Raw genomic sequence first — 22,297 nt, forward strand, 5'->3', positions numbered from 1 at the left:
AAATGTATGCAATATTTAAAAAACCTAATTTCAATATAGTCACAGTTATAAGATATTTCTTAAATAAAGCCTAAGTAAGTATAAAAGAGCCTTCTAATGGACATGCCCTATTCCGTGATTACAATACCTGCCCAAAACTTTTGTATACAATTATTTTTAATCCTTTTATTACTTTACCATTGTACTTGTTGAATCAACAAATATGCATGTTTACATATCTCAGAAATAGGTATCCATTAATCAAAAATACTTATTGCAAAGACCAAAAACTTTGCAAAATTGCAAAAACTTATCAGCTAAAAGGATTAATATGAAAAAGAGTATAAGAAAGCAAGGAAGAGAGATAAGGCAGAACAAAAAGGGGTAAGAACTTTAAAGGAAGTAATGATTAAGAGTAAAAATAGAAAGATGAATTGCACCTACTAATGGCTTTTTTGCAACTTTTTGCAAGGACCAAATTTAGGGTACGTTCGTCTGTAACGGAAAGCTGTGATTTGTCCTTTCGGTTTGAAACTTGGCATGAAAGCGTGACAACTCTATAATCAATACAAGAAAGTTCGTATGTCCATGATTACTGTTGGCTATTTAAATTAAAATATTTCATAAAATTAAATAACTCTTTGCACTTTGATCAATAGGTATAATTTTAAAAACGAAGCATCTTTATAATAAAATTATGAAATGTACGTATGACCATATTGACTTATTATGTATCCTGTAAGCCGCTGTTGTGTTAAGTTGTTGGTATTTTGACACCCCCTTAAAACCAACCTTTTCCTACTTCGACCTTTGTCTGGAAGTCTTTATTGAGCATGACAAAGAACTGTGCCTGTTCATAAACCATGGCATTCCCACTGATTACAAAATACAGTCTGATATGATAAGTTTTCAGTCTGTTATGATAACTTTTCACCAAAAACTAAAAAACCTTCTCCTAAAATGTCCCATGAATCTGAAATAAGATTCAAATCTCCTTTCTAGTCTTAAAATATATGGCGAAAGACTTGTAAATGAAACAACAAAAAAGAGAGGGGGTTGTCCATAGCTAGTAGAAGGAATGGGAGGTATAGTCCCTTTCGGGGCAACGCCCCTTAAGGGGCGTTTCTTCGTATTTTCACAGTAGCTTTTCTCCTATTTCTAGCCCCTGCGGGGGGCTCTAACCCTGCGATGCAATCACCTAATTAAATATATAACCAAAATCCATTTTGAAAATACGACGAATCGCTCCTTAAGGGGCGTTGCCACGAAAGGGACTATACCCGGAATGGGTAACACAAAAGGGACGTGGGTAAAACTTTGACAACCAAAATAATGATTGCAACTTTTTTTACAATTTTGCAACGCATATTAATTCTTATTTTCTCATTTAAAATCGGACAATGTATTATAAGAAAATGTTTTAAAAATCGTGGCAAATTTGTCTGAGATACGATGCTATACATGATTTTTCAATGTGGTTATGAATCTGCTAAAATCTAGCGGGTATTAATCGGTTTCAAAGCAATACTGGAAAACCATATCATGATATATAACCTTACGAATTTAAATCTCTTTTAAAGCCTTATAAAGGGGGAAAATCCTTTATTGTCCAACGTCCAAATTCATGTTTACAACCATAGTGAGTTATAGAGCATCTACGCTATTCTGCTAAAAATTGGGAGGTAGAAAAGAATGAAATGTGCAACTATTTTTTACTGTCATTTATTTAGACATTAGTCATGTCTGAAACCAAAATTGTTTCCATATTTCAACAACAAAAACATAAAATAGTATAGCTATTTACGACATCGTGCTATAGACAGCTTTCCGCGGACAAATAAATAAAAATCATTAGATTTAAACCAGTTCCTAAGGTCAGGGCTAAAAAACTTGCTTTAATCTTATAATTTTTATTTTAATATTCGTGGAAATTTGTCCGTAAGCTATACATGATTTATTTAGTTTGAATGAAAACCGGTTCAAACCCAGCAGATTTCAATCAGTTTTGAATTCATACTGGAAAATGTGTATACTTAGAAATAACTTTGGGTTGGAGAATATATCGCGCCACGTAATACTAGAAAAATTCAAAATGTAACCCAACGTTGCAATGTCAAGCGCATGAAATAAAAAACTAGCATTAAAGAAAAACTATACAATCACCAATACTTCCTAATTATGCTTTATCTTAGTAAATATTGGCAGTTTTATATGAAGCTTTGTGCCAACTTGCTTTGCTAATCCTCATACTGCAAGTCAACTAGTGCGAAATATCTTACGCATAGTATATAGCTATCTATCGCATCGTATTATAGACAACTTATAAAACTTTATAATATTAGAACCAGTTTTGTTACCCATAATGGGGCCGTAGGCATGGGCTAACCAAACTAGTATTAATTTTATGGTTTTTATTTTAACATTCCTAGAAAATTGTCTATAATTCGATGATTTTCCCGTATGGCTGAGAACCGGTTCTAATCCAGCGGATATTAATCAGGGCGAATGTGATAGGACACTCAGATAACTTGCAAGAAGAATCTGAAAGTTATCATTACCTTTTTAGACACTCTGGCGTCTTAAAACATTATAAAAATAATTGATAATTTCGAGTTTAAGGCCCCCGTCTTACTGCCGAATTATAATTCAAATGATAAAATTTCTTTATCATATAAGAATAACTAGCGGCTACGCCCCTAGAGGCCTCTAGTGAAACTTTAAATGTTTTTTTTCTTCAAATAGTTATAAACCTGCCCGGGACCTATGAAAGAGACCCTTTTTAGGAGAACCCGATCGGCTCAGCGGTTAGTGAGATCCTTCAGTACAAACAGAAATCCTGTTACTTTATTATAAGGATTTTGTAAAGTACGATCATTCTAAATGCATATATTCAGGGATCAATCAGGGATCAGACAATGGACGATAAATTAATCCACATCCCCCCGCCAAAGACGATAAACAAAATGTACCCCATCTGTGGGTCAAAATCATCGGTTGCAGAGTAACTAACCAATCACAATTCAATTAGTTTTAGGGGTAACTAATAAGATAATATGCTTATAAAACATTGGGTACCAGTGTTTTTTTTTTACAGTCAAATGTCTTTACTCTAAAACTTTGGGGACCAGTGCAATAGATTAAAATAGCCCAATGTCCCCTCACTCCCTGAAATCAAGTTGGAAAAAGGAAAACATATATCTGACTCCTTTTACTAAAACTTGTTTAATTTGTAATTAAGTATTTTGATCAGTACTTTAAATTGAAACCATCGCGTATTTAGAGAATAGCCACGGAGAATGCGGGAACATGTTATTTTAAATCTAACTGGTACCCAAAGTTTTTATAAACACGAGCTCTCATACATTGGCTTAAAAACTTTGGGTACTTTTATTTAACTTAGTTCTGAAATTGTGGTGTATAAACATTTCCATCAACTAGTAATTTAATTTAGGGACGGGATAATTTTGTTTACTATCATTAGAATGTATTGTCTTATCCCTTGAGATTCGTGGAAACAACCCAATACCCAGATAAACACTTGATAAAATGAGTAAAATTGGAAATTTACAAAAACAAGAAACATTCATGTAATCCTTTCATTTTAGATAAAGTTTATGAATACTTATTGTTAGAGGGGGGGGGGGAAGCTGTAATCATTTTTTTCAATCGGATTGTTGTTCAACTACTTCCAAGGAATAATAATGTATATCTTCTCTGAAAAAACATATCCCAATCGGTTCAGTGGTTACCAAGATAATTAGCTTCTTATAGTCAGACAGACAAGCATCGTTCTACTTTGAAAAGTGTCTATATTCAAATTGATCAATTTCTCTTGATTAATTTAAAGCGATGTCTAATATTTTTAATCAAATAAGATTTATTTCTAAGAAACTACCTACTTATCTAATCAAAATAAAATCTTGTAATAAGATTTTCAAAATCAATTTTCTGACTCAAACTTTAAATTATTTCCAAATAAATTTTTCTTAAAAAGTTAAAAACATTAATTTAGATTTAATAAAAGTTATCTTGTAGTAAATCAAGTCAGGGATCTAAAGGGATAAGACAATAGCCGATAAATTAATGTACATCCCAATTATGATATACAAAGTTACCCTTTTAGTGGTTGAAACGTTCAAACAGTTAACTTAATGAACAAAACAATAGCCCCCAAAGTTGTTGAGCCAACGAATAAGAAAATGTTATAATAAAACTTTGGGGACCAGTGTAATAGATTATGTCCCCTCACTCCCTGAAATCAAGTTGGAAAAAAGAAAACATTTATATAAGAGAACACTTTTGCAATAAAACTGATCGGAAACAAAGCTAGTCTATATTTTACTTTGCCTCTCAATTTACTAGGATCCTATAAAAGATAGGAAGTTAATTTTGTCTATTTTATAATGATTCTGCTCTATATTTCACTTGATCCATCAGTCTACAGAGGACATGACATTTCTATAAACGGAATATATTTTTCGTCTGCTATTAAGGCTAGATATTTTGAATTTTCTTGTAAATTTCACACGTTAGTCTTTCAATAATGCTTTACTAGACATCAAATTTATGACTCAAGTTGTGTATTGGTCAGTCTGAAACACCACTATTTTTAATAATTATTTATTTACTAAGATTTTATACTTTTGAATGTTGTCATCCTTGTTTTCTTTAGAGTAAAATGCATACGCTAATTACTATTTTAAATAATGAGTTCGAGAGTCACGTTATAATTGTATAAATTGTACTTTTTACTAATGCTAGTATGTCAGACTCTATCAAAGAATGCATTGGCTCATATACAGGCGTAACAAAGCCACACAGCGAAGACAAATATCGATTATTTATAAGATTGGTTTTCTGATGGGTGTTACTAATCGTTTATCTTACCTAATGAAGAGTAGAATAATTTCTTCTGGTTACTTGAGGATTCACCCTAAAAAAATTTATTTTTTGAAAATATCTTAATAATAGATAAAAAATGTATAAGCATAGATGTATAATCCAGAAAATTACCTGCCCCAAGTGGCAGAGACCCTTTATAAAAGCCAGCAAATTAATTTTTTATCCTTCTTTAGGGACCAAGCTGTGTTATTGTTTATATTTCAAAGACCCAAAATCAAATTACAAAATCGGGTTTACATAAGCTCATGCCCCCTTTATTCTTTTACTTTGATATCAAAGAACATAAACAAGGATAAAAACTTCCATAAACAGCGAAGCACAAAAAGTCTGGATAAAAATACGGTCTAAGCGACTTGAAGAGCAGATATACGTACACTGCAGTGTACAGTGGTCATAAATCCATAACAAACTTATTGAAATCACGAAACCTTTCAATTTTTTAAAGATTTTATAACAGTTATTTTACGAATGAAAACGTCTCAACCTTTACCTGTAGTTCAGACTGAATAGAGGTATTTCTAGATGGAGGCGGAGAGCTTCCCAAAATATTGTGAATCTAAAAAATATAAATATACTATAGTTATACCTATTTAACATATTATCAAATAAATTGTTGCTGCATTGAAAGGAGATAGGTTAAGAAACACCCTACAGAAAATCTCAGTGTAATATCATTGGATAGTATACCATATGTTCAACTGTAATGGACAGACGTTTTTGCCTCTAGAGGTAATATTGATAATATAATGTCACAGTTCTAGAAAAAACTATCTGTTTATAATCCAGGCAGGAGATATTTGATGATACCAAAATTATATTAGCACATTATCTTATTCGTTAACACAAAAATTTGGATTCTTTTATTGAATTTGAATTGGTTGGTCTTAAACAAGAAGTGTACAGAAGTGGTAATTATAATTTATCATCATTGGGCATGTACATCAATTTATCGTTCATTATCTTAACCCTTAAGATCCAGGGAGTAAGGGAGGGGACAATGGATCGAATATTCAATTTTTAGGAGTCTCAGACTTTGGGGACTGGCTTAAAGGGAATGTGCAAGAATTTAGCAGTTTCTGACTGAGTTTGGGGACTTGCGCATAGAATGCCGCTACTCGTTATGTATGTTTTGAATATTGCAGACGGGGAGAAGGGATAAGGGAAGTGGGGGGAAGGGAAATAAACACTCGTTGTGTTAGTTTGGAATGTAGCAGACGGGGAGAAGGGAGAAGGGCGGTGGGGGCAAGGGGCAAGGGAAATAGACAGAATAAAAAGGGGCAGTCATATTCTTGCTAGCAGCTGGCCGGGGCAAATAATCTTTTGGATCTACTGCAGTTCATGGTAAAACATTGCTGGTAACGAATGCTTCCTGTTTCCTAGCAATATTCCAAGAATCCTGGATCTAGCATAACAAGAAATATTTCTGGAGCCACCAATGTTTAACTTTCCTGGTTTCTGGCAATTTATGCACATTCCTGGACTCTGGCAGGTTTGAAATATTCCTGTTAAAAAGCAATATTTCCCTTTTTAATTCCCATTACCCTTTTATCACACTTACCCCACAAATAGAGGTTGATAGCACGCTACTCGAAGCGGCTATTTTGGCATGTTTGTCTGAAAGACCAATGGTAAGGGTTTTGGTAGTTGGAGGGGGGGGGGGGGGGGTTAGATCCTACTCTGTACTAATTGGGTATGGATATGAAAAAAGGGTCATATAAATATTGATAAATTTGTTTCATTCAGTCATTTGCTTTTGTGATTTGACAGCTTCGAATTTACTGTACAATTGGCCCTTAAGTCCATGTTTATAAATATTTGAGAAGATTGCTTAAATTAGGTTTGAAAAGATTTAACCTGTTAATTTTTATATTCTAGTAAATATTCTTGTGTAAAATTGTAGACATTCCATCGACTATTGCTTTAATTATAGTGGGCATTGCTAACATAATATCGACAAGCTAATTTCAAAATAAATTTTATTTCTGAATATTTTACTGTAAGGCTGTAATAAAAAGTAAATCAAATGGACATAATGTCTTTTCATATACTATAAACAAATTGATTTTTAAATATTCATAAACTTACGGCTAAGCCCCCTACAGGCCTCTAGAGGCACTTGAAGAGGTGGGAGTTGAATCCCAAAAATCCGTTTTTATATAATTTGTCTATGTTGCGTTTAAGTCTGTACGAAAAAAAAGCATTCTGTGATTTCTCTGGTACCCTCCCCCAAACTAATAGTTATAAACCGTCCCGGGACCTATGAAAAGTTTCCCTGTTAAGGAGAACACGATCGGTTCAGTGGTTAGCGAGATCCCTCGGTACAGCTAAACAAATAGACATCATGTTTCTTTATTAAAGGATATCCATGGATCTCCGGGGATAATAAAATGATTAGTTCTGTAAACTTAAATTTTTATCTAAACTATTATATAAAATAATATAAATGTGCTAAGAATTTCTCTAACTCCCCCCCCCCCCCTCCTTCTCCTATTGACGTATTTTAATGTACGGACAAACTTTGTGGCGGAATGGCTGGTGATGTTTCCTATTTCCTATCCTGTATTTGACTGTGAGTGGTTGTTTAGAATTGCCAATATTTATATGTTGCGATAGTTTGCCTTTCCCCTAACTTTGCCCTTTCAACTTTCCCCTAGCTTTTTAATAAAGTGCTTACCCTTTTGTAATAACCGTGATTACCCATTTTTAAAAGCGAAGCTTTTCTATAATTAGGTGAGTCCGTCCGTCCGTACGTCTGTCCAGAACAGATGGCTTTCGTTGATTAAGGCATGTAGTTAGGTACCACCGTCATTACTAGAATCTCCGTACGTCCATTTTAAACAAGTTTTTTAACTTTTTTAAACAGCAAGTTTTTATTATCCGATTAATCTAATTTTTTTAATACTGATTCCTATGACAACTAAGTACAATGTTATAAGCGAAACATCTTTATAATCAAGTCCTAAAAAAGTAAGTATGCCCTTAAACATTATCTTGTATTTAATCAGCTTTCAAGAAATTACTGACAATTTTGTATCGTCTTTTATACATTTATATTCTGATTATTCAGTTCTGACACTCTAGAGCTTCGCTTTTATGGATGTGGTCATACTTGTTAAATTGCAACTACGTTTTTTTTTTAAATAAGGGTGAGAAATAGAGACGTATATATTATCATGGACTTCCTAGCGACCTTCATTTCCAAGATGGAACTTACATACTTTCTCCTAAATCAAATATCTACCAATTAAAATCTCTTTATTATTAGACGATAATAAAATTCCATTTGCAAATACGATTAAAATAAAGACTATCTTTTTAATTTATTATAAAAATAAAGAGGCGGTATTGATTGTTAGGTCGTTGGGCACTTTTGATGGATGCCATTCAAATTTTGGCGCGAAAGCGAAATTTAAAATAAAAGCAGTTAAATTTGTAGGTGAAGATCCCCAACCCCTTTCTCCTACCTCTTTTAAGTGTGTACCTATATAAAGTAATTACAGCTAGTTTCACAGCATTGGAAGCCACTGTCCCTTTTTAAGCATTGCTTTACCCCCTAAGAAATTGTGAAAAAGGGAATGGGGTAAAAACTCCAGTAAGCCAGTATTCTTCTGTCATTGCTGGTAACCTGGAAAATGTGCAGATTGCCAGCTAACAGGAACCTGGGATTTAGGGAAATATGCGTGCTGCTGGACCCAGGATTCTTGTAATATTGCCAGTAACCAGGAAGCATTCGTTACCAGCAATATTTTACCATGAACTGCAGTAGATCCAATCTTTTAATATAAAAATCACACCAAAAAACCTCAATATATTTCATCAAAAACAAGTTGTGATTTCACTTTACATGCCGCTATGGAAATCTATTATTCAATTAACAATCCCTTTATAATTTCCTACAAAGGGAGAGGTCATTTTCTAGTAAATCCCGTAAAGGTGTGTGTTATAAGGCCTAAAAATAGTAGTAGAACGATAAGGTGCTCTATATATTTGTATTTCCTATTGAATAGAACAATAGGGAAGAAATTTTTTTTTTTTTTTTTTTGATAACCGTACCTGGAATATCTGAAATTTCTATCAAACGCTTTGTTTGGCTCAAACTGACACAAATAAAAAAAAATATAATTATAATAAATCAACCTGTAAAGAATGACTTCTTCCTTTGTTTAATGGTATAGATTGTTCTTAACCTTTACCTTGTACCTATAGAAAACATTATTATTATAATTATTATTTTTTTAAATTTTTGTCAGTTTGAGCCAAACAAAGCGTTTGATAGAAATTTCGTATTTTTTTTAGATAATCCAGGTACGGTTATCAAAAAAAAAAAAAAAATTTCCCTATTGTTCTATTCAATAGGGAATACATATATCTAGAGCACCTTATCGTTCTACTACTATTTTTAGGCCTTATAACACACACCTTTACGGGATTTACTAGAAAATGACCTCTCCCTTTATTGGATTAAACTGGATTTCATGCCCTTTCTTTGATAACTCTTATATTGAATTAATTACCCATTGTCCCCTCCCTTACTCCCTGCTTAAGATCCCCCCCGTCTGTTATAACAATTGATGTAGAATAGGGTTGGGCCAATTACTATTTTGGCCGGATACCGAATATCCGGCTGATTTCTAATGCCGGATACACGGTAACCGGCCGGATAACCGGCAAATTACCGAATATCCGAAAAATTAACGGATATCCGACCGGGATATCCGGCCGGATAAACGGATAACCGGATAGTTTCAATATCCGGTATCCGGCCAAACCGGATATCCGGCCCAACCCAACATATACGTGGATATTGTGACAGGGGAAAATTATCGCCAGTTTAGGTTACTAGCATTCTGGACTTCACTTATTGGTAAGTTCGTTCATCCAGTAGGAGGGGAGGGGACGGGGTAAAGGGAGTGATCGTTATTTTAGCCAGCTACAAAGTTCACTTTATCAGAGTACATGATAATCTGGTGTAAGATCCAAGTAATAATTATTATCCAGACGGATAACCGCATATTTTAGTGGCAAAAAAATCCGACCGGATAGTTTCAATATCCGGTATCTTGCCGGATATACGGCCCAACCCTGTAATAAATTCATTGTTATCACCTGTTGATGACTGTATGTGGACTGTACAGACATGGGTTGACTGGAACTTTGGTGCGGCCCTGTGGCCGCCAGGGAGCTGGAGGAGGATTGGTGCTGCAGGTAGCTGGAGCTGCTGGAGGTAGGCTTTAACATATCTGAAATACAAAATATAAAATTATTCAATTAGAGCAAGGTTAAAAATCTAGAAAAGTTTTACAATTATCCTATTCTTTTCAAATATACTAGAAGTTGCGCCACTAGCATCTAGTGGCTCTGTATTCTAGACGGTGGTATGAAAGTACAGAAAAAATAGCTTAAAACCATCGAAAGACTTTAATCTGAAAATAAGATAGCCTAAAACAATGCCTAGACCAATGTAAAGCTTCTATTAAATGGAGAAATCAATCGGAACAGCAGTTATCAAAAAATAGGCTACAAATAAAATAAACCATACTACTTTATATAGTACTAGCTGCTTCGCCCCTAGCCTCTAATGGCTTTGCTCCAAGAGGTATTCAAAAAAAATTAAGGTGAAATTCGTAATAGGACCAAGGAAATCTCCTGCAAAAAAAAAGGACCAAGGAAATGTTCTGCAATAAAAAAAATGGGGGTGGGATTTTTTGGGGGGTTGGGGGTGTCCCCCCTCCAAAAAAAATAGCCTAAAACCACCACAGGACCAGTAGGTATATACCCTGAAGAGTATAATCAAATCGGTTCAGTGGTTACCGAGATCTTAAGCTTCAGACGGACGGACAGACAGACATCATTCTACTTTGCATTATAGAAAACCTTAAAAATTAATTTGTCCGTTAAGAACTCCCTAACCACTGAACCGAATTTGTTCTCTATTTTAAGGAAGCTCACATAAATAACAAGAGCTGAGTTTTTTTAGGCAGTGTTACTTTTAACAAGAAAACTTAGGTAATGTTCGAGATATAAACCCAATCACCCTCCTAGTTTATGAACAATTGATTTTTTTTCATCAAAGAACGTGTCCTAACTTTTGGGATTTTATTTTAACCCATTCGTGGCAAGCTTCCAAAGTGCAAAGTTTTGATTCAACAGGGTTCAACAAAATAAATTTTTGGCTATAGTCCCTTTCGTAACATCGCACCTTATGGGGCGATTCTTCGTATTTTTCACAGTAGCTTTTCTCCTATTTCTCCTGTGGGGCAATCACCTAATCTAACCTAAAATAACCTATAAAAAGCCATTTTAAAAATACAACGAATCGCCCCTTATGGGGGGATGTTACGAAAGGGACTATTCCCAAATTTTTTTCAATAATTAAAAACCGATTGCATATCTAAATTATATGGATCATTTTACATGTACTACTAACTAAAAGCACCGACTAGCTATATTTTCAAAATCACAGAAGTTAGGACACGTTCTTTCATTAAATTTCTTGGCAAAAGAAAGCATTCATTTGATAAATAATATTATCATTAATAAATCAAAACGCAAATAATACAGATAAATAATAAATGCGTAATTAACTTTTTTAAGTAATAGAGAAATCATCTAATAAAACAATATTTTTAATAATCACCAAACCTTTATTTTATTTTTAGCACAATTAATCTAAAATATACAAATTCAATTGTGTATTTACAACTAGCGGCTACACATCTAGAGGATTCTAGATCTTACTAATTGCATCTCACAACATATATTTGCATTACTTAGGACAAAACTATGTAAAATTATATCGTGTAAAAATTTCTCCGCTCGTGTAAATGTTAATTATAGGTGTTTGTCTGCTTGAATTTCCCTTTTAAGTTTGATGAATTTAGAGTCGGATAGACCATCTAGATACATTATGTCTGTTGAATTTACCAATGATTGACTTATCAGTGATAAAATAATCTCGAAACAAAATGTCTTAATTTGCAATTAATTAAAATATTAAAAACTATCTGCTTTATCATTTGGAACATTGCCATGTTTATAAATTCGTATTTTATCTAATAAAAGGTTGCCCAAATATTATCAGGAAGATGGGGGGGATATTTGAATGTTTAATAAACACGTTCTCTTATTTCGTTGTCATCTTTTCTTTGGGTAATTGAATTAAATCTTTTATTGGTCTTGGGTTGGTAGAAACCTGAGGTGGATTCTTAAAAAACTTTTTGGCTCACTGCTTCACTTAAATTAGTAAGGCTAGTTAGAAATTTTTGTAAAAAATCCTCCAAAATCGCATTAAAAATCTTATGTTAATAACCCTTTTATGATTTTATATAATTTTTGTGGATTTTTCATGCGATTTTGGAGGATTTTTCACAAAAGAATTAGCGAGCCTCACTAATTTAGTGAGGCATTGAGCTAAAAAGTTTTTCAACAATCCAATCGAGTCCCAAACTTTTCCAATTATTTTATAATCACGAAATCTTACTTGCAAGCCTAAAACTTGGGGTACTTTTATTGTGTAATGATTGGTTGGTTTAATCTAGCAAATTAAACCTAAACTTTTCTAATAACAATTTCATTCTAAAGAAGGGGTAATTTTGTTCTAAAAAATTGGAAGTGTACATCAATTTATAATCCACTGTTTAACCCTTAAATTAAGAATCAAAGTTTTAACCATGATTTAAGGAGAGGTTTGGTGATTACAAAATAACTTATAAAAAGTCATAAATGGGTTTCAGGACAAACGCAGTAGTCCCAAACGTAGGAGTGGAAAAACGCAGGAGTGGTAAAATATTAATTTAACTAAGTATTTCAATACAAATTAAGGTTAGGTTAAGATATGAATGTACAAATAAGCCCCCAGCAAAAAACCTAAAAGATGGTCTAAAATTGGTTAGGTTAGGATAAGTGTTCACTCTGACGTTTGGTACTCCTGCGTTTGACCTGGGACCCATAAATGTGTTAGTGCCAAAACTGGTAATTTAAAGTATAAAACTAATGGATAAAACGTTGCTGCGCTTATTATATTGTGTTAATTGTCATTATATAATCAACATACGCTCCTTGAGACATGCATTGCATATCCTTTTACTTTAAATATATCATTTTAAGACAATATTTTTTATCTTGTTTATCATTTGCTACCTATCTATTAAGATATATAAGTTTTCCGGAATTTTAATGTTAGGGGGAGATTTGAAATCTGCAACAAATTTTAAGGATTTCTTATAAAATTCGTTTTTTGTATAATTCTTTATCTAAAAGCGGAAATGCATTTCAAGTTAATTAATTTTGACCAATAGGATAGGTGGATTTTAAACTACCTGCGCTCTAATTGGTTGAATGATGTACGCCATCCAATCAGAGCGCAGATTTTTTAAATCCACCAATCACAGATGCCAAAATTAATTAACTTAAATTGCATTTCCGCTATTAGATAAAGAATTATAGAAAAAACGAATTTTATAAAAAATCCTCAAAATTTGATGCAGATTTCAAATCTCCCCCTAACTTTAAAATTCCGGAAAACTTATATATCTTAATATCTATGGATATTATTGTCCTTATTTTTACTTCTAAAATATTTTTGCATATATTATAAAATCACTGAATTGCGTAATTAAAACGTTTCCAAACTCTTGTATAATACTAAACTATATTTTCTTATTTATTTACAAGTGTATGTAATACTTATTTATCGCATCGTATTATAAACTTCTTTCCGCGGATATAGAAAATGTACAATTATAAGATTAAAGCCAGTTTTTTAGCCCCGAGATGCCTAAGGCACGGGCTAAAAAAAACTGCTTTAAATATTATGATTTTACATTTTTATATTCGCAGAAAAAAAACAAATACAATACGATGCTTTACATAATTTTTCAGTATGGCTGAGAACCGTTTCTAATCCACCGGATATTTATCAGTTTCGAAGCGATGCTGGAATAGTTATTTATCTACTATAGTAGTGTTTTGTAGTAGCATATTACATTAGAGCAATAAAGTCAAGATCCTAAATCTCTTAATTGGACCAGACTTAATAGGGACACAGTGCAGTGTATGAACAATCCCTTTATTATTTACTAGCGGCTTCGCCCCTAGCCTCTAGGGGCTTGATAAAACCAAATTTTCGCATTTTAGATTTTAAAAAAGAATGTAAAAAAATATTTTTTTGGGGGAGGGGGGGCCCGGGGGGGGTAGTTCACCCCACTATTTTAATTTTAGTTTAAAAAAAAAAATTTTTTTGAGTGAGGGGATTTTTCATTTTTTAGGGGGGTTGGTAGTGTCCCACCCCCCCAAGAAAATAGTTATAAACCTTCCCGGGACCACTGGGAACCTACCCTGTAAAGGAGAACCCGATCGGTTCAGAAGTTAGCGAGATCCTTCGCTACAAATAAACAGACAGACATCGTTATACTTTGTATTATAGATATTTTGTATATTCCGTTCTGACACTCTACAAATGATGTTTTAATTGTCTTATGTCTAATGTTTGAGCAAATAAAATATGCAGACAAATTCTAAGAAATGAAATGTAAACAATCTATCAACATAACAAACTGAACAAGGACGTCTGTAGCCAAGACAACGTACTACCTTCAAACGAATTTAAACTAGAAGAAGCAGACGTATATTTCAAAAACATTTGTACCTTCCAAAACGGCTATAATCTAAAAACACCTATCTCAAAAAACGCTCATCTCAAAAAACGCCTGCCTCAAAAAAAATAAAAACTTTAGAGCGTTTTCCTTAAGAGATGTTCGCCCTAATATGTTTGTCCCCTAAAGGGGTTGTCTCCTAGTACGTTTGCCAGTGTACCAGTCTACGTGGCTAAAAACTTTCTTGATTACATTTAACGGATGTAGTCCTTTTTGTGGCAACTCCTTTTGTGGTGCGATTCGTCGTATTTTCAAAATGGCTTTTTATAAGTTCGTTTATGTTAGGTTAGGGTATATTGGGTTAGGTGATTGCCCCGCAGGGTTAGACAATTGGCCCCGCAGGGGCTAGAAGTGGGAGAAAAGCTACAGTGAAAATACGAAGAAACGCCCCCAAAAGGTGCGTTGCCACGAAAGGGACTATACCCCAATTAACTATTTAAAATTAGAAATTTAGCTTAATATTTTCAGACATGTCAAAAGATTTACATATAATACTAAGATTAATTGATTATTACTTTGATCTTACACAAGATTATCATCTACTCTCATAAAGTAAAACTTGTTGCTGGCTAAATTAAAGATCCCCCAGCCCCCATCCATCCATCCCCTCCTAATGTATGAACGAACTGACCAATAAATGATGTCCATGTTAGCAATCTAAAGTTTTCCCTGTCATAAAATCCACGTATATTCTACATCCATTAATACTAATAATTATAGAAAAGCTGCACTCATAATGAGATAATTTATTTATTGTTTTAGATCTTTTGAATATCACACATAAAAAAACACATCATAATATAACAATTAAAACTTAATCTCTATGTAAAAGATCACGTTATAAGATTTAATCTATTCTAATAAATCCTTATGTACTTTTTTTTTACAAGAAATGACATATAATTTTCAAACTCAAAGTTTTTCTACATTAGGCATGTTAGAATTGTACTAGCGATTTAAAACATGAATGATTTATGTAACAGAAAGAGTAGCAACTCTGTAATCATCTTTTAGAAAATCCTTGTGTCTTATTTAAACCTTGATGACATATAAATCGTATAGTCAGACAAACATACCATGATTATAGAGTAGCAGTTCTACTATTACTATTAGAAATACAATGAATGTACTACTCTGTCATAGACACACAGACATACCATAATTATAGAGTAGATGCACTATTTATACTAATAATACCACTAATATATGAATAAGAACTATAATGAGATGTACTGTATACATAGGAACTACTCTGTAATAGACATACAGACAGACATACCATAATTATAGAGTAGATGCACTATTTATACTAATTATACCACTAATATATGAATAAAAACTACAATGAGATGTACTATATACATAGGCACTACTCTGTCATAGACATACAGACAGACATACCATAATTATAGAGAAGATGCACTACTTATACTAATAATACCACTAATATATGAATAAGAACTATAATGAGATGTACTATATACATACATAGGCACTACTCTGTCATAGACATACAGACAGACATACCATAATTAAAGAGTAGATGCACTATTAGTATTTATACTAATAATACCACTAATATATAAATAAGAACTATAATGAAACACTGTATACATAGAAATTACTTTGTCATAGACATACAGACAGACCTACCATAATTAACGATTGGCTACACATGAATAAATGTATATTGTATATAAACTGCAATAGCATGTACTGTAAAGTCAGACACTGCAGTCATGACCTAGCTATCCTGGATATCTAAACCCATCTATTTAGGCATCCATTATCTATCTTTCTAGCTATTTTACTACAGTAAGGCAAATGAGTAGATTACGATATATTAGTATAGCTAATGCTCCAGTGTCGTTATCAACATCCATAAAAGCGAAGCCTTGAAATGGAAGGACAAACGAACATTAACATTTGTAGAACGTCAGAACTGAATAAACTAAATATTAATGGATAAGTTTATATGTACAAAATTGTAAGTTAATTTGTTACAAAACGGATTAAATACATAATACTTTTTAAGAACATACTGACGTTTTTTGGACTTGATTATAGAGATGCTTCGCATGTCACATTGTACCTTGTTGTAATAGGAATCAGTATTCAAAGAATCAGATGAATAGGATAATTTTAACATACAAAAATTTGTTTTCATAAAAATAAAAAAAATCCGCTTGTTTTAAATGGACGTACGGACTTTCTGGTAGAGTTGCTGCGCTTTCTAAGTCGTAACAAACTGCTACAGGAATCAGCATACAAAGTTTGAAATCGATAGGACAATTCTAACCTGTTTAAATTAACGAAAAGAGCTAACTGTTACGGGTGGACGTACGAACCTCCCCTAATTATAGACAAGCTTCGCTTTTAAAAATAAAGCAATCAATGTAGTTTGGTAGCATAGAGTTCATAAACTAATGAGATTTCTAATTAAGTTATATTCATACTCAATAAAAAAAAATACTTTTCTTTCCTTAAAAGACTTAGGAATAAGTAATTTTCCAGAGAAGTTTAAAAACAAGTCCTAATTAGCAGCCTAGTAAATCTCAATTTTCCTTTCGGATTACAGACTTCACGTTCTAGAAAAAATTGTGAATTGCTTAGTAGGTCTGTTATTACTATAAAGATGAATCATCTCTTCTAAAACCAAATGTTCTATTCCAGGGGTTGGAAATCCGCCTAATTTTTGGGCCAGATTCGGATTTAGATTTTTACAAAAATCCCCCCCCCCCCCCCAAAAAAAAAGCGGATTAATCCGTGGATTGCAGATTTTCGGATTGTGGATTGCGGATTCTATCAATATTTTTAAAGGTCTTTTTACAAATTATAATAAAAAATTCAAGCTCCTACAGCGCCCAATTTTTAACCCTTACCTAACCTAATATAAGCATGAAAAGCTAATGTGAAATAAAATACAATAAAAACTTTGGATGCTACCCACCATTTTACTTGCATTTAAGAAACATTAAAATACTTTTTTTAAAGTGCTACAAAAGTCATAAAAGTTAACAATCCGAATCCGCAATTTGAATTGCGGATAACGGATTCGGATACAAAAATTTGGCGGATTCCGGATTCGGATTGCCAACCCTATATATTCTTTTACCTATCTGTTATCAAACTATCTATCTATCTATCTATTTTTGCATGTTTGCAGACAGTCGTGACCCAGACCTTGGTGAGAAAGGTCTGGGTCACGACTGTCTGCAAACATGCAAAAATAGATAGACAGACCTTATCCAAGAGTAATCCATCAACTTAAATTTGTCTAATCTCGTGTGTAGATGCAGGGAGGAAGGGAACATTGTTTTTTTTATTACAATGGTCCCAAAGTTTTTTGATTACATTTTCTCTCCAACTCTGGGGGATTTTATAAATTTTGATTGGATGGTTTATTAAGTTTAGTGTTCAAACTTTTCAACCACTCATTGTAATCTACAGGAAGGTTTTTTTGTGTCATCTTTGTAATGCACATCATTGGGGATGTGCATTAGTTTATCGGGCATTGTCTTATCCCTTTAAATCCTTGGCATAGATGTGTGTGTGAGTATAAATGGACCGACAAATTTTAAACTTACACTTTAATTTGCATTACTTTAAATCAGGGATAAAGGGATTTATAAATTGTATTAAAATTTCCAAAAAAATATTTAATGCCTTTTGAAATGAAAATAAGACATTTAAAACCCAACAAAATATACCTATCTTAAGTATTTTGTCAAATATACTCGAATATATAAACGTTGATATGTCCGTTTGTTTAGTAAGATCTCAGAAGATCTTTTACAGATAGAAACCTTTCTATTCTTACTGAGCAGGTTTTAAGCTATTTGAAAAAAAATTAAGCAGAAAATAGAAGAAAAAATACCCTGACCATGAAAAGACTGCTTCGTTTGGAAGTTAAAGTTAAATTTAAAAATTGAAAATTTTATGTTAAACATTAAAACCACTAGGATCTTATGATTCCATTTAAATCCCTCAAAAAATATGCATAGTAATAATTTTTTTATTGTTGACAGCAAACTTAACCCCACTTTAAGTTAAGTTTGTATAATTTAATAATTTAGTTTAGTATGATAACTTATTATTTTTATTAGCCACGAACAACATCATCTCACTGTTGTTTACTAATATTGCTATCATTTTGTTGTTGGCATAGCTTTCCTACAACTAGTGTTGTCCGTTAGTCCGTCAGTCTGTATAAAATTAAGCATGTTTGAGCCGTCTTATCAAATTAAAACAATAGTAGGAATAAAGGAGGGAAAAAAAACAGTATGTAATAATCTTGTAAAAGTTTAGAATTCTATTTTCTCGTATTCATTCGAATCCGGTGGATAGGAACCGGTTCTTATCCATACGAAAAAACTATGTCTAGCATCGTATTATATCCAGCTTTCTACGAATATAAAAATGTACAATCATTAGATTAAAACCAGTTTTTTTTATCCGGTGCCTTCGGCACCTCGGGGCTAAAAAATAATAGTTTTAATCTTATAATTGTACATTCTATATCCGCGGAAAGCCGTTTACCATACGATGCGAGAAATAACTATTAATTGGATTTGATTGAATCATCCAAAAGATTTTATTCTTTGCATAGTGATTTCACATACAATTAGGTAAAAGCACAGAAACTCTAAATCCATAGGTCCATTTAAGGCACCTTGGAATTTGAGCAAGGGAGAGGTAGGTTTCGGGTAAAATCCGTAAAGGTTGTGTAATAAGTTAAAAACAGTAGTAGAACGATAAAAATTTATGTCAATTTTTTAAAAAAAATTGTCTATAGTTAGTTCTTTTCAATAAGAAATACACATATTTAGTGAATATTATTGTTCTAATAGTATTTTTAAGCCTTAAAACACACACCTTTACAGATTCTACCAGAAACCTACCCTACTCTTTATCATAAATAGCAGGGAGGAAAGGGATAATTAACTGTAAATTACACTAGTACCCAAAGTTTTAACCACGTTTTTAAATTTGTTGGCTCAAATCTTTGGTTACTTCTATTGAATTTTGATTGTTTCCAAACTAGGAGTGTTTAAACTTTTTAACCATTAATTGTAATCTTCAGAAGGGGTAATCTTTTTAAAAGCGAAGCTTTTCTATAATTAAGGTCCGTCCGTCTTTCCGTATCTGATAGTTTTTTTTCGTTAATTTAGGCATGTTAGAATTGTCCCATCGATTTTAAACTTTGTATGATGATTCCTCCAGTAGTTAGGTACAATTTAGAAAGCGTATCAACTCTATAATCATAACCAGAATGTCCGTACGTTCATTTTAATCATGTTGATTTTTAACTTTTTAAACAAAAATTTTGTATGTGATTATTCATCCGATTGACCTGATTTTTGGAGTACTGATTCCTATTACAACAAGGTACAATATTACAAGCAAAGCATCTCTATAATCAAGTCCTAAAAATGTCAGTATGTCCTTAAACAGAATTCTGTATTTAAGAAGCTTAGCGTACAATTTTGTCAAAACTTTATATTTTTATTTTGTAAAATCAGTTCTGACACTCTATAAGAGTTAATGTTTGTCTGTCATACCGTTTCAGAGATTCGCTTTTATGGTTGTTAGTCATCCTTGTTAGATTTTTACGCCCAGACTTTTAATATTCTGAGAACTAGAGAGCTACATGCTTTATTCTTATCTTAACTGTGCATAAAGTCGAAAATTATGCAAAAATTTTATCCATCTATCTATTTCTGATACCTATCTATCTAACTAACATTTATTCAGGAATTAAGGTATAGAAAAATTTATTTTAAATTTTTTCAACAAATACAAAGACGATTAAGGCCAGGGGCTGCTTTTCAGCCAATTAATTAAATTTGTAATTACCGAAAATTAAATATTTTGTTGGAGTAAAGTTGGAGTAAAACTTGTTTTTTGGTGTAGCTGAAAGGGAAGTGGGTAAGAAGGGGGGAGAAAAAAGGAAAGGGGGTTTAGAGATTAGAGTAAAACACTAGAGAGAAATGGTTAAATAACTTTCCCCATCGCAACCGCCTTGTTCAACCTTTCTATTGGGTCATTGAAAATCAACCAATGCTGTTGCTTATATTAACACAGCCAAGTAACATAAAATAATTTAGAAGCAGACGAAAAAGGTCTTTGAAAAAGGAAGGGAGGTAGTTGTCTGTATATACATCTATACTATAGATCTGTTGTTAAGGGGAAATTTTCACTTAGAATTGTTTGTCAGAATCACATTTCCTTTTCCCTGATTAAGTCCAAAGGCAACTAGCTTTTCATGGAACAGAATAGTTACAAAAGCAGACATTGAAATTAGTTATCGTACAAACAATCATCGTGCAAAGTTTGAAATCGATAGGACAATTCTAACATGCTTAAATTATTGATAAAAGCTAAACAACTTACGTACAGACGGACTAATGGATGGGTGGAAGGACAGGCTCTACTTAAAGAAAATCTTGGCTTGTAAAAATAGTATATAAAAACTTAAATGTTTATTTTTACCTTTATCCTGTTAAAAATACTATCCATATGAATCCTAACTAAAGTGTCCCAGACTATTTATCTTTCTATCTCTGTCTGATACTCTAGTATCTATCTATTATAGATGTCTAGGAAAATGCAATTTATTTGCTAGACATTGTATATGTTTATATGTATGCGAAAAAGGGCCTAAGGATTGGACCATGTTCAAGTATAGAAAAATGGCCATAAGTTACAAACTTAGTAAGTTTTTTTTTTCTTTTGTAGCTTAAGATTTTAGGAAAGTTTCATATTATAATTTGTCTTGGGATTGTTTTAAACTATTTCATTTTAAAGGTTACATTGTTGGATAATTTAGGCTATTTTTCTCCCCTTTTTTTACCTCTACAAATAAAAAGAACCTAAAGATACTAGGAGCCCTTTCAATGACCAAGAAACTATGCATTGGGCAGATTTTTTTTGCAATGGACGTAGAATATACGTGGATATTATGACAGGGGGAAAATGTCGCCATTTTAGTTGCTTATTCATTAATTTGTTAATCCAGTAGGATGGGATGGGGTAAAGGTGGTGGATGGCGGGGATAATTAATTTAGCCAGCTAAAAGTATCACTTTATTGGAGTGTATGATAATCTGGTGTAAGATCCAAGTATTAATAAATCCATTTTTTGCATAAACTTTATGAGCAGGTTTCTCTATCCAAACATGAACCAATTCTATGATCCTTTTTATATGCATGCACCAAACATTTACATTAGGCCTAATAACAAAAGCTCTTTTAAAGCAAAAATTTTCTTAACTTGGGTATAAGGACTACTTATTTTATTAAACGTTTATATTTTAATGTTTAATCATGTAGCTATTAAAAATGATTTTAAAGTCATTAACTTCATTTTGACATCTTATTGCTCAAGAAAATGAAAAAATCATTTTTAATTTAAACATTTTATATTGCCAACCTTAAACTAATAAACAATCTAACAATCTTTATAAAATAATGCCTTTTTTTAGAACGAACCAAATAATTTTTGTTCCAGTATGACTTCAAAATATCCACTGAATTAGAACCTTTTCTAAGCCATACTGAAAAATCATGTACCATTTCGTCTATAATTAAATTGAATTAAATTATGAAATTAAAACCATTTTATATGACCAGAGGCTTTGACCCCCTAAGGGCCAACAAACCTGAAGTTAATTTTGAAATTTTTCATTTTACTATCCTTGGAAAGCTGTCTATAATACGATGTGATAAGCAACAGTGTCGCCCTAAGGTGTGTTGTTAACCCTT

The 22,297-nt window shown here is 32.5% G+C and overlaps 1 protein-coding gene across 2 annotated transcripts in view; it reads right to left on the minus strand.

The window, feature by feature from the left end:
- LOC145328855 (uncharacterized) overlaps positions 1–22,297 on the minus strand; it is a 111,907-nt gene that overhangs the window by 67,170 nt on the left and 22,440 nt on the right. For both annotated transcript variants that reach the window (XM_080172763.1, XM_080172762.1), the window contains exons 5-7: positions 9,988–10,121; positions 5,372–5,437; positions 4,867–4,912 (exon numbers count right to left, since the gene is read on the minus strand). In XM_080172763.1, coding sequence (XP_080028889.1) covers positions 4,867–4,912; positions 5,372–5,437; positions 9,988–10,121 — 246 coding nt within the window. The remainder of the gene's footprint in view (positions 1–4,866; positions 4,913–5,371; positions 5,438–9,987; positions 10,122–22,297) is intronic.

Source organism: Acartia tonsa, chromosome 9 (genome assembly GCF_053477335.1).
Source record: "Acartia tonsa isolate MP-2025a chromosome 9, ASM5347733v1, whole genome shotgun sequence".
Taxonomy (NCBI): domain Eukaryota; kingdom Metazoa; phylum Arthropoda; class Copepoda; order Calanoida; family Acartiidae; genus Acartia; species Acartia tonsa.